Here is a 13,798-nt window from a genome sequence, read left to right as displayed (position 1 = left end):
CAGTCTGTGAGTCAGATCGATCCCTTACTTCTCCACAGCTCTAACCTCTGGTCACCTCTGGCTCCAAAAACACTAAGATGGCCAAAATGCTGAACTCGAGGCTTAAAAATGGCAATCCACAAACCAATGGGTGACGTCAAAGTAGCTATGTACATTATTTATACAGTCTATGAATGGTACCAATGTAATTTGGTCAGTGCCCTTAAAAGTGCAAAGTTTTGAACCCAATGTTAGTTGGGACATTTTTTAAAAGATAGCAACCAGGAACCAGACTGTAAACAACATGCATCTAAGAGGATGCCACAAAAAATGCGCACACAGCACTGAAAAAATGCAAGGTCAGCTATTTTTAAACTCATCTAGTAATAAATATTTCAGCTTGAAGTCTGTATCACTTTAACATGTGGTGCAAATATGAGTTCAAATCCACCAAAAAATCCAGTCTAACCAGCCACTGTTAAAAGCTTCAGCGAAGACAGACAAATCTTTCTGTCTGTGTGTTCCTTGGCCTGAAAGTCTACTTGGAGAAATATGAGCAGCCTTACCTGTAGTTTTGTTTCTCACTGCCGATTTGAAAGCGGTCATATAGCGAGAAGGCCTGGTGTCTGTCCCAGTCTGTCAGCTCCACACGCAGGGCATACTGCCTCTGGCTGGTCAGCTGGTAAACATACTCGTTCCCCCACCAGTGCTCTGCAGACAGGCTCCCAAAACCCTGCAACGACAGAAGAGAAACACAATAATCAGTGCAGAAATAGTACTGAAAATCCTTTTTGTAAATCATAAAATAATTATTGCTATCTGCCTCTTTTCCTAGAGTGATAACATCTCAACACTAGAGGATTGTGGAATGGATGGGAAAGAATTTTCACATTTATTTATTGATTTATTTTTCGTCAATCAGAACAAACGGTTCCTGATAATAATGTGAGTGTTTATTCACCAGCAGAAATGTTCTGCGCTGCATAAATAGATTTTTTTTAGTCGTAGCATTCTTTTCCATTTCTCCAGACTTCAGTGAAAAATCCACACATATTACTCACATTGTAAAATCAAGCTTTTAATGCAGGTTTTTAAAGCTTGCTTTTGGCGTCATCCTCTTCGTGGACAGACTTCCCTACCTATAAAAGTGCCTAAATTGGTACCAGCTGAAATAGACACACCCCTTTTTCCATTTCTGTCTTCTACTCAAGTCACACATGCTAAACTCATTATTACTTAAAGACTTCTCTCCCAAAATATACACTGCATGCACGGGACACTCCTTCAAACAACTGAGAAAGTTCGTATTTGATCAGAGTGGCTCCCGGTCACAGGCAAAGTGCTTCTGACAGCAGCGAGAGCAGAAGGATTGCAGAGGGGGAATATCACGAAGCAGGATGACATTACAGCTCTGACAGGATAGTCTGGACCGCTCCATTAAAGTTCGGGAAAGAGGGGGGTGGACTGGAGTGGGCTAGGGAGACAAAGTCAGGGAGAAGTCTGTGTTTGTGCTGAGCGTGTGTGTGGTGATGAGGAATGGGAAGGAGGGAAAGTAAATATGGGGCATTCCTTGAGCCTTAGGCATGTCCTGCCGAGTGGGTGGAAGAGAAAGTGACTGGGGCCCATTACCGCTTTCTCTCCTTTTTTCTCTAGAATTGATCTCACTCCTGATGAGATTTTCCCCTCTGACTCTTTCTTTCAGCTCGGTCCAATGCCTCCTACTGTGACCGCGGTTTATCTCAAGAAGCCTGGCTGGAGAAAAGGCTTGGAGTCGAGCACTGTTGACAGTTTTCCTTTATGTAGTTCCGGTTCTTTCGTGATCCTTCACACGCAAACCTGATCCACATCACTCAGCTCAGGAGAGATGCGGAGATGGTTAGTCATATTGTTGGACTGAGCGCATGGTTTGCATTTCAGTTACACTTGCTAAAATCACTTTGTCGGGGAAAAAAGTAATTGTAAACATTAAGCGCTGTAAATCTCAGAAACTGTTGCAAAGATAAACTAGAGTTACAAAGCAAGTCCAATTCTATACCGCCGGTTTTCAACGTTTGTGTATGACGTACACTCACAGCTGTGTAAGATGAGCTCATAGGTGCCTTTCATCAGCACCAGTCCTCATTTTCTTATGAATGGACTATAAACTGAATTGTTATTTGACAATTTTACTTACATAGAATTGAATACTGTTGCAATATTGTTTACATACATTTGAATCATTAATGTCTAGTTTGCGTTGGTTACATTTGCCTCCATACTTCTAGAGGCCTTTTAATGCCACAGCTTGATGACTAAAGACTTGCCTGCAAAATTTCACATCAAAACTATCCATACTCACAACGATGCAAATTTGCAAGATCTGCAACACTTGTTCATAACAAGGTTTTGATGCAAAGAGATTTACAAGATGGGATACTTCTTTTTTTCGCAAGAACTACCAAAGTCCTATTGACCCAGAGCGGCGTCTGGCAGTCTGTCCGAGTTTAATTGTTTAGCCGAAGCTACTGTGAGCTATATTATTGAATTTCTCTTTATCAAAACGCTCAGAGAATTTAAGTTCCCTCTGGTTAGCTCATATGTTATTTGTGGAAATATGTTCATCTCTGCAGCGCAAAGTCTGTTTCAAAGACCATTGATGAAGGCAGATTAACATAATTAACAGTCCAGAACACCTGTGGAGAGCAGAGTGATGCATAGCTCAAAGTCCCAGTGATGCTGTACAATATATCAACACTAACTGAATGTTTCTTTACCAATCAAGTTACTCGCACTAAGTTGTTCAATGTTTTATAATCCCCATAAGATTAGGCAGGATGACATGGGCTGGTGTGTTTAATTTCAGTGCAATAGCTCTGAAAAAAAAAAAACCAAACAAACAAATTTGCTCCGAGGGAAAAATTATGCTGCTTTTTGCCACTAATTGTTGCATTTTGTGTGAAAGCACTCAGGACAAAAACAGAAGATTGAGAGAATATATTGACCTGTGAATCAATCGCTTTAAAAAAAACAAACAGACAACAACAGAAAACCCCTGGCGTGTGAAGGGCTCCAGAGTTACAGAAGATGAATGTTTACACTATTGTTCATTACATTTAGGATTAACACGTCATTTTAAACTAGCTCAGGTTGACAGACAGCTTACTGATATTGTTAACTTACTAGAACTAGTTGAGTTTTCCATTTTCCATGGGGTACTTTTAAAACAACAGTTGGGAACCACCGCTTTACAAGTACCATATCCACATACTGATAAGATGAAAGAGTGAGCTGTAAATATAATTTGCAGGGTCTCCTGTGATATGCGGTCTCCTAGTAATGTAATTACAAACATGAGATGGTCATAAGATCACATTTTAACATGTGCACTTTATCCACGTTGCCAAAATTCTCTCCATGGTCCCACAAAGAAATGACATGTCAGTTGTTACTGAAAGATTTACAAATCCTCCATGTACATTAAATCTGTGAGCACAAGTCTCTGGAGACCGAGAATGAGAAAATTAATAACATCATAAAACGCCATCGATCACCTCCAGACTTTTCAAGGAGAGGAACAGTAATACTAAGCTGTTAGATCAGCACTGTAAATGTCGGCCAAGGTCCATGAGCGTGCCCTCGTGTACTGTAATGAACTCCATGTTCTCTGTGACACCTGTTCAAAGCTGGAGGGTTTCCACGTCTGTCTCGTTGGTGGCTACTTTTTAGGCCTCAGCTTATCTTCTTTTTTTCTTTTCCTTTGTCCAGCTTTTTTCTTTTATTGTCACTCTGCTTTCTTTTTTACCATTAAAACCTCTTGCCAGTGTTCAGACCCAGTTAAAGGAGCAGTGTGTGAGATTAAGGAGGGTCTAGTAGCATCTACATCTAGGGTCATAGATTGCAGCCAGTTGAAACATCTTCCGTGTTCATTACTCAGACGGTACTGGGACCGAATTATTCACAGATGTCTTTTCCACTCCAAAACAATCAGACTTGGTAGTTAAAACGAGTAACAACACCTTCACGTTACAAATCAGTGTTTCTCCAATGCTATTTGGCATGTTGAAGATGGGCTGCTAGCCCAGCACCTGCCAATCTGTGCCAACTCATTTTTTCTCTGATTACTTAAGATCCAGACGTTCAGGAGGTTTTTACTAAAAATTATTCACAGAGGTCTCTCCTCCTCTAAAACAAATGGACCTGGTGATTTAAATCGGGTAAAAACACTGGATTAAGTACTTTTGCGATAAAAAAAAAAAAAAAACTCTGTTTTTGCTATGCTTTCATCCCAGAGCAGCTGCTAATTGTGGCGGCAAATGTGAAAATGAAAACCTCCAAATCCTAGAGCCAGTGTTTGCTTTGTCTGTTCTGGGCTACTGTAGAAACTTGGTGGTGCAACATGGCGATCAACATGGTCCAGGACCCAATTTCAGTATACATATACAGTTCATTCGGTTCAATCTAAGGTTGCAAAACCTCAATGATTCTTATTTTCAGGTGATTTAAAACTAAGAAAACATACTTATTATAATATATTCCAAGCCTGCCAATATATTCCCCTAAATCCTACACACTGGACCTTTAAGCACTTTTATTTGATCTAACTTGGAAGCTCTCTGGTTTATAATGTTCTGCAAAGTCTTCCCCTTTCCCACTGACTGATAAATTGTACATCAACAGAAGCGGAGACAGGGGAAATAATTAAACTGAAACACTAAGCAGATTACAGGGAATAGAATGAACATAGTCCATTGGACAATAAACTTGACAGCGAGTGGAAGGTATACACAGGTGACTGACAGAGCAAACACAAGCAATGCAACAGCCAGCAATAATAAATCAAATTCACCATCTAAACACAGTGTAGGTTCTGAAATGTTAACACCCTTAACGCGCATATGCATAGATTTCTCCTTGATGACAAACAGATGAAACACCTGGCACAGCGCTGTAGAGACTAAACAAATGTGTTGTTTGCAGAGTTCGGTAATAATTTCCTGTCGGATAGGAGGAAGAATAACAGCATGCTTCACTGGAGCCTCGGCTGAGGAGTGCAACAAGTCTCGGACACCCTAGACAATATTGCTAATACAAAAGCGACGGGGGAGCCATTGCTGAGGAGGAATGACATCTGGATCGGTGGATGCAGCCTAGTTTTCAGCATGCTCATTCGAGGCCAAAAAGTGCACGCTATTTATCATAATCCCCCTGCAGAAGTGTATTTTTAAAGCAGGATGTTTTGCTCATCGCGCAGTTTCGTAATTTATTATTGATTGATATGGATGAGCGTCCCTTTCTGTGTGCTCACTCACTCGTCTTGTGTTTAAAGAGCAACCATTTTCATCTTCATTTTAATGGATATGAATGAGTGTCTGCATGCCGGGAGAGTGTCTGTGTGTTTATATTTGTCTTGTCTCACCATCTTGTAGTCCTTCCACGTTCTCTGGAAGTCCACACTGCCGTCTTCTCTGCGCTGGATGACCGTCCATCCGCCACCGGCTGTTTCCATGTTGCAATACACCTACACCATGGAAAGGGTGGGAAAAACACATGCATGAAGGTAATGGAACAATGATAGCACCCACAGGTCTTTGTACATTTTTTTGGGATTCAGAAGAAGCAATTTATCCGACAAGCTGATGAATTCAACATTCAATATAACTCTCAGCGGCATTAACAAACAATGAAGGGTCATTTGGACAATTATTTGGTCTCGGACACTCCTTTTCCCAGCTTTCATGATGAATCATCGCCGGGAATGCGACATATCTGTGTCCTCCTCAAACTTAATCAACATCTCCTTATCCCTCACCAACTCCCCAGAGATGTTCCTCATCAGGCGGCCGCGTTTCTGCACGATCAAAGTGGAGGTCCTGGGTGTAATGTGGCCCTTAACCTTAGACCTCGATGTGTGTAAGCTGATAAGGCATGGTCTATCTGCAGTGTTGCTCTCTGTTTTGAGGAGAGTCCAGGGTGGAGCAGAGAAGGTCTCTCACCTCAGCCAGCCCACACAGCTGAACACACATGAACGCAGTCTGGGTATAATTAAGGAAGTACCCCTGACAGAACCGTTTTCCCCAAGACGAGCTCATCATTCATATTATTCACACACAAAAAGGCACACACATTCAAACACTACTTGAACTCAAGCTATAATCTAAATATGTTTTGCTAATACAATCTAATACAATATACGGACGATTCTTTACTTATGGTTCATTTTGGGCTGGAAAATTTAAGGGGAAATCTAACTCATATTTAGAGAAATGTATTGATACAATTTTTGCATAAAAAACCCCAAAGTGACAGAATGATTAAATAAAAATTATGAAAAAAAAAATCCATCATGACACCTTTGATGCTAATGTCTGTTTTAACGTTAGCATGAAATAAACACCAAATACACTATTTAAATGATGTTCTTTTTATGATTTGTCATTTTAAAGGAAACACAAATTGTTTAGAGATTACAGCAAATAAAGATGTTTTTAATTTAACAAAAATCTACCTTGATCTCTTCATATTTAAGTTCTATCCATGGAGCCAACTGTCCTCCAAGCAAATGATCTCCTGTCACATAACTATTACTGTGATCACCTGCTTTATCAGTTCTGGATAAAAAAAAAACCAAGAAAACAAAAAAACTCACTCGCATTTTGTAGTGGGTTGGAAATGACAATAACCCCAAGGGACAGGTATTCTTTATATTGTTTTTTATAAAAAGAACAACATAAAATAATATAATTCTATAATATAATGGATTTTATAAACATATTTTAAGCAAGAGCCAAAATCAGTTAATTCCCAAACTTCTCCAAAACAGTCTGTTAACACCACACCATTTCCAGGCCTGTTTCGTTTTTTAAATTTAGTAAATTTTCCTGGAATTTCATGACCATGGGGGCCCTGTAATTAGCTACGCTAGCTCTCAACATTATACATTATATTTCCTTCCATCATTTAATCCCAGCAGCACCAAGCCTGAGTTTGAGGAACAGAAATCTACAGGTGCAAACCTTCTGACGACCTCCTAATTTATTAAATCATCACTCCCATCAATCAAGAGTATGTACTCATAGTGTAGAGGTTATGAACACACACATCCACACACACACTTGTGTACATTTGTCACCATTGCAGTGTCCTGTTTCACACCTCACTCCCTCCCCGCTAAACGTCTGCACTCACAAAGCTGCCAAGTTTATTTTCAGCTTTCAGTATCCTACTCCCTGTACACCCACTAGAAAAAGGGACTGAAAAGTGATGAAAAGGCAGACATTTTCATATTACAGAACGCCGATGGCTGTAAAATGTTCAGGCTTCTCACCTTTTTGGTCTCCTGCGGGTTGATCTGGATGGTGTAGACTCCGTTCTTATGGAAGCCGGCCTGGTAGAGGTCGGCACAGTCGCGGAACTTTTTCTCTTCATCCTCGACCTTTGTGCTATTGGGCACGACTGTGGGTACGCAAGACATAACGGAAGCAGTGTTACTGTGAAGACAAATAAAGCTCAAGTAAACCTGCTTGTGCGACTGGGTATTGCATGTCGGATCTGGAAGGAATAGTTTGACATTTTTGGAAATATCCTTCTGCACTGTCTTATCCAGAGTAAGATGGGAAGATTAACACAACTCTCAGGTCTATGGCCTTACATTTGGAGCAAGGGCCCGGAGACAATTAGTTAAGCTCAGCATTAAGACTGAGGGTAGAGGGGAACAGCTAGCCTGACTCTCTCCCAAGTTCAAAAATAAGCCTACCAGTACCTCTAAAGTGCACCGATTACAGGTTCATACAGACATTATAAAAGGAAATTCAATGGCTTTCCATTACTATTTTAAGCACTATTCTTGCATTTCCAAAGACCTCATTCAAAGGAAATAATTTTTAAAAATATAGATTTTTTTTTTATTAAACAGAGATAATATATGTCCTCAGTGTTTTAGACATAATTATATGAAATCCTCAACAAAACATTTGAATTGCATCAGAGCTATGGTGCTTATACTACTATAAAGCAAAGGGTTTTTTGTGCTTTGAAAAGTATCAGTACAGAGAAGTTTTAGAGCACCAGATTTAATGCAACCATAGAAACTCTCAACACTAAACTCTGCAAGCAGTGTCGTCCTGCCTATTCACTTTCAGTTTTCAGCTGAGCTATTACATTGGAGCACTGCTGGGGAGAGAGGAAACAAATCACAGTGAAAAACAGGCTCATTTATTTAGGTCATGTTAAGTTTTGCCATGCCAACACAGACCTACTGTTTTTGCCGGGATTTTACGAGTGAAGCGAAATAAAAATAAACTACGATGTTGGGCCGGATATCGTAAAGGCTTATTTAGAGTAACTGAATTAAGTTTGCTTTCAGGTTATTCAAATACCTATATTTTTTCCCTCAACATTCAAGCACCTTACATGAACCACGTTTTAACACATATCTTGTCTAATCTGTGCACAAAAATAAATATAAAAATGACAATTTAAACATATATCTATGCATAGATTAGACAAGGTTATATGCAATGTAAAGGGCGTAATTATTCCTTGGTAATAAGCAAGGAATAACCGGACACAGAGACTTAATGGAGCCTTTACTGGTTGTCTGGAAAGCTCAAGTTGACGGGATTTTTTAAATAGACAAAGTGCTAGCCAAGTTGCTTCACCTTGCTTTCGGTCTTTACACTGAGCTAAGTTGAGCTAAGCTAAATACCTTCTGGCTCAGCCTCCAAACCTAGCACATTTTGTTGCCACATATGCCAAATGTCTGTCAGAAACAACCGTCATACAGACAGGACTGACAGGATGCAAAAGCTCAGGTGTCTGCAATATTTTATAATAATCAAAGGGATCAAATAAACTTCATACACCTGATACAGACACAAGTAAGGCCATTCCTGCTATTAAAAATCTGTACCCTTCATGCAACCTCTTGTGTCACACAAGTATGTAAATCACAGTTATATAATGCTTTATGAAATCACAAATTCCAAGCAAATCCATAACAGCTCAATTTATCATATTTCAGATCTGCACATCTCAGAGGAGAAAATACAAAAGGAGTCTGAGGCAGAAGCTGATCGGGGAGGTCCACTGTGACTATCTTGTAACAGACAGATAAAATCTGAGGGCGACTAACATATTAGCGAAGGAAAAGCAGTTCATCAGCTGGATGATCTCCCGCTCTGAGAGAAAGGCCTTTAGACTTTGACAGACCAGCTGCATCCATTTCCATCTGCAGATAATTATGGCGGCACTATTTTGAAACCAAGCAAGGGGCTAAGGACAAAATACTACAAGCTATAAATTTCAAGTTCCTGTTATAACAAGTGGTTTGTATTTACCTTGCAAGCCCTTGTTATATTGATGGAAATTCTTTCCGATTTTTTTTCTCTCTCTCCTCTTTCTTCCTCCCTTTCTCCTCCCATGTGAGGGTTCACCTCAGTTTTCACACCATTGTTTTTTTTGTTGGAACTGTTGAGTCAAAGAAGATGTCAGGGAAAAGCGAAATGTGTCAGCGATCTTTAGCCTCCGCTTTGATCCCCCCCCCCCCTGAACGCTGAACATCCCGGTGGAAGCAGGACGCTTGTTTGGGTGTACTATGTGAGCATTTCCACAACGTATTGAGTGTCGGCGACAAGAATCTCCTGCTGTGACAGGTTGACAGAGTGAGCCCTCGCGCTCCAGACTCTAATACAACAAAGAGCGGCCCTGTCAGGCGGTAATTTACCCCAAGCCGTCAGACAGTGGGGCACATTTTAAAGGCCAGGGAGATCACTGACAGGGGGGAACTTTCTGGTATTCGATCTGTAACAGTGTGAACAATCATTTCACAATCACCTCTGAGATCTCCCTCGGTGGAGGAAGACTGCTGAGGGATGCGATGCTCAAGTGAAGGAGCGGCTTCCTTGAACAGCTTGCTGCCCAGCTCTACAAATATTATTTATGTCCCAATATTTATTTACAGAAAAATATTTTGTGGTTCAGTGGGGACTCGTATTCAGTAGGGGGTTCATGTGAAAAGACCAGCAGGGCTTGGGTGTTTGCATAAATCAGTACCCTTGCCAAATGAGCCCAAATACTGGAGCTAAAGAGAGTGAGTAATGGAGCTAAATGGACTGCCGTAGACATCACAGCTCCCATGTGACTATAATCAGTCTCTAAATGCCGCTGAGAGTTTAAGTGATTCCATGCAAGATACAATGAATTTCTCTGGTGGATTCATATATGAAGGATGCAAAGCACTATAAAATAATACCACTTCATTCCCACAGTGCGTTTTACAACAACCATGTGTAGTCCTGGTTCAACATGTGAAGAGGATTATGGTTGTTGTGTGGATATGTCGGGGTCATGTGTCAAGATTCATAACATTCAAGTCATATTTGTTTAAAAAAAGAAATCCTACTTCATTTAATGCAGCAAAAAAACAGATACCAAAATTTTCTTAGTTTGGATGCAACCCTGCCTCCTAGGAATTTTAGCAGAAACAACTTTGCATTAGCTAATACATTTTGTAGTTGTATGTTTGTATATCTTTTTACATAAAGGAAATAAATGTTTTAAATGTGTCTGTAAAACTTAACTGTCAATGTGGTATAATTGTGTCATAATATTTATGTTTTTAAAGTTATCTTATGGTAACTCAGGGCATTTTATTAAGATTAGAGAAAAATCTTAATTAATATTAAAAAATAAATTTTATTTAATATTGTAAAAATGCTGTAAAAAATAAACACTAAGCCGGGACCATAACCCATTGGTGCTTTAGATGCAGGTAACCAGTTAGGTTAACTTTAACTGATCTCTATCCAGTTTCATCGTTTAGTAAGTTTACCCCAAACAATGAGCATAACTCCACTGCAAAACCCTTTTTAAAGTAAAATTCCCATTATGTTATTTCTCCCACCACCATTCACCTTCCTCCCGCTCACTCTTAAACTCAGCAGGTTGAGCTTGAGATGAGTGCAAAAAAAAATAATTTAGAAATAAATTCTCTTTTTGCATACCTGGGAAGTAAAAAAAAAACAACTGTTTTTAGCTCTTCAGCCTTTAAATGTCCCTTTAAACCTCCCCATTTCACTCAGGGAGTTCAATTTCCCGACACTGTCCCAACAATGTTTTTTATCTGATCTGTATGGCTCACTTGGGGCACATTTTCTTGTTGGAAAATGTGTTTATGAATTCATCCAGACTCTTTAAATATTCAGCCAAATTCAACTCAAATGTTCCCCTTTAACAGAGTATTTTAGAAACTTCAACCTGGTTAAATCTCACTTTTAGTGTCAAAATCCTGTGCTTCTTACACATAACTGAAAGCAAATTATCTAGCAAATATTAGCAAACATCTGTGCATATTAAATGTTAGATTGTCACTCTTGCTATACAGTCTATGCACATTACTGTAGCCCTGCAGTCTTCATGGAAATACCTCAGAAATACTTCAGACTTGAACCGCCAGGTGAATGCCATTCATTAACTAACCAACTCTGATGATGACTGGAATTGGTATCTACTGGCTCTAAAACATATTGCTCCATTTAACCGTTTTAACAGACATGTGTGCAAACACACATAAAATAAAAGTCTAGTTCCTTCTGTGAAAATAAAGGGAGGTCACTGAGGTGGACTGCAATAAGTGCACACTTTACAGGGTCTTTGAAACAATAAGTGTCAACTCATTCTGCTGTTCAGTGAAGCAAAAAAATAATAATCATGTGCAGCACTCAAAAATGTGGTCTGGATCATAAAGTGATGTCTAATGAAGTGGTTTAGCGTGCTGTTGTACTGAGACCTTACAACCCACGAATGCCTTTTTTTTTTTTGTGAGACTTTGAGTGGAACCCCAAAATAATTTCACTTTCTTCTGAGTGAGCAGCTGTTAAAATGATGAATGTTTTTCATTTAGAGTGATAATAGAACACTGTAAAACAAAATCATATTTAGCAGCCAGACATTTTTACAGAGTGTTCCAAAGCTGAGGTCGATTACCGTTAATAACAGTGAGTGGCTCATTGCACCCTAATGAGGTTTGGGTAATGATTACAACCTAAACAAGAGCTCCACTGCCGTATCAGGCCACATCAAAAATATCTCTCCCGCCCTCAGTTTGCACCGCAAATGATTGAAAACACACTGGAAAACTTAATTTTAGGATAAACCATACATGTACTGCTGGAAAAAGGAAGTTTATGGTCTGGATCATGGAGATCTAGTGTAAAACTCAGTTTTCTAAGTATCTACTTCAGCAAAGCAAAGTCAAAGATGATTTGAGTCCACGCTTTAAAGGAAATGCTCAGGCTCAGTTTTCAAAACAACGGCTAACGCAAGCAGACACCACTCCATGGTTTGAAATGCTAACCCTTTCCTCAAATGAAAACACTAATCCCCTCCCCAAACAAACAAAAGCCCTCCCCTGAACATGGAAAAAAGAGAGCTCTGCTGCTTCTGTGTTTTGAATGCTGCTGAAAAACAGGGGCAGTGCATCAGTGATCAGTGAGATCTACCTACTCCTTCACCTCCTTTGGACGGGGCGTCCCCCAGGAGCTATTACAGTTTGACTTATTCAGACTGGGGTGAAGAAAGGGGAGACCTCTGACCTGCACATCCGCCTCAACCTTCAACACCACCATGGAAGAGGAAAGGACCAACCACAGGAGCAGCAGCGGCCACGTTCCATTTCTATCGACTCCCATTAGGGCATCCACCAATCACAGACAGCGGGACAGGCTGTGGTTCCCTGCTCTACTGACCCTGCTGACACTGAACACAGCAGAAACGATGGCAAAATAAAGGCTAGAAAAACACAATATACAGAGAAATTTAATCAAACTTGGCAGATAACAAAGCCAGTAAAATAGAGAGGAGGTAGTGTTGTATGAAGACACACTTCAATCTCAACATGAAAAATGCAAAGACGATGATGAGTCGGGTCAAAATGGCCTCAAAAGACCTCCGGTAATTAAATTGAAACATACACAAATGCAGACTAAACAGATGGAGTGCGAGCACAGGCCGCCCGTGACCCTTACTGCACGGAACATTAAAATTACAATAAGGGAGCAGCATGATAAATACAAAGCATGTGTTAATCATGTGCACTAGTTATCTACTTGTGACTCCTACACCCCTTCATACTCTTGCTGCTTCCTGTCTGATGGGAAACCTCAACAAGCATTGTGGGGTCTCAAGGCGTCTCAGCAGGAAATCCACAAATGGAAATGAAGTTGCAACCAATCTCCCGACACAAACGTTCATGTCAAATCTCCTGTGACCAATGGGATTTAAGGCCAACGTTAGGATCAAGTGTGTTTGGTGTTTAAATAGCTGAGAAAGGGGTAAATGAGTTCACTTTGATTGCATTGCTTTCAGGTCAAACGTGGAGCCAAAAGGGAAATCCCTGGTCTCGTATTAACAGAAGACTCCAAGGAATAAAATAATCCTATTACTTCATACCAAGGGTCATTTCAGTAAAGCCGTGTGCACAGACTTTATGAAGTTAAAGCGTGGAAAGTGACTGTTGCAAAAAAAAAGAGAGAGCACCATGCTGGTTTAAGAGAGGCACCAAATCTCTTTAACAGGAGCAAACCGGGTTACAATAAGAACCGTGTTTCTTTCTTCATGCTGCTCTCAGTGATGCAGAATTTAATAGCCATTGCATCCCAGTGTCTCTCAGTATGGGGTGAAGTTTATAGAAGTGGTGTCATCATAATTTCATGAGGACTGTAAAATCTAAGGTGGTGTAGCTATAACATCTGACCAGAGGAAGTAGGATTTCCAAAACAAGTTAAGCGCTGCCTCATAGTTCAAGCCTCGAGCAGCCCGTGTGCAAACTTTGCTTTAAAGTTTG

General features: G+C 40.1%; 1 protein-coding gene across 1 annotated transcript in view; it reads right to left on the bottom strand.

Annotated features, from left to right (window-relative positions):
- Positions 1–13,798, bottom strand: part of angpt1 (angiopoietin 1) — a 64,933-nt gene that overhangs the window by 21,938 nt on the left and 29,197 nt on the right. Inside the window, exons 5-7 of the mRNA XM_042506777.1 lie at positions 7,283–7,410; positions 5,375–5,476; positions 546–712 (exon numbers count right to left, since the gene is read on the bottom strand). Coding sequence (XP_042362711.1) covers positions 546–712; positions 5,375–5,476; positions 7,283–7,410 — 397 coding nt within the window. The remainder of the gene's footprint in view (positions 1–545; positions 713–5,374; positions 5,477–7,282; positions 7,411–13,798) is intronic.

This window comes from Plectropomus leopardus, chromosome 18 (assembly GCF_008729295.1).
Source record: "Plectropomus leopardus isolate mb chromosome 18, YSFRI_Pleo_2.0, whole genome shotgun sequence".
In the NCBI taxonomy this organism is placed as follows: Eukaryota; Metazoa; Chordata; class Actinopteri; order Perciformes; family Serranidae; genus Plectropomus; species Plectropomus leopardus.
The sequence above is the reverse complement of the archived record's forward strand: the minus strand, read 5'-3'. Positions and strand labels throughout refer to the sequence as shown.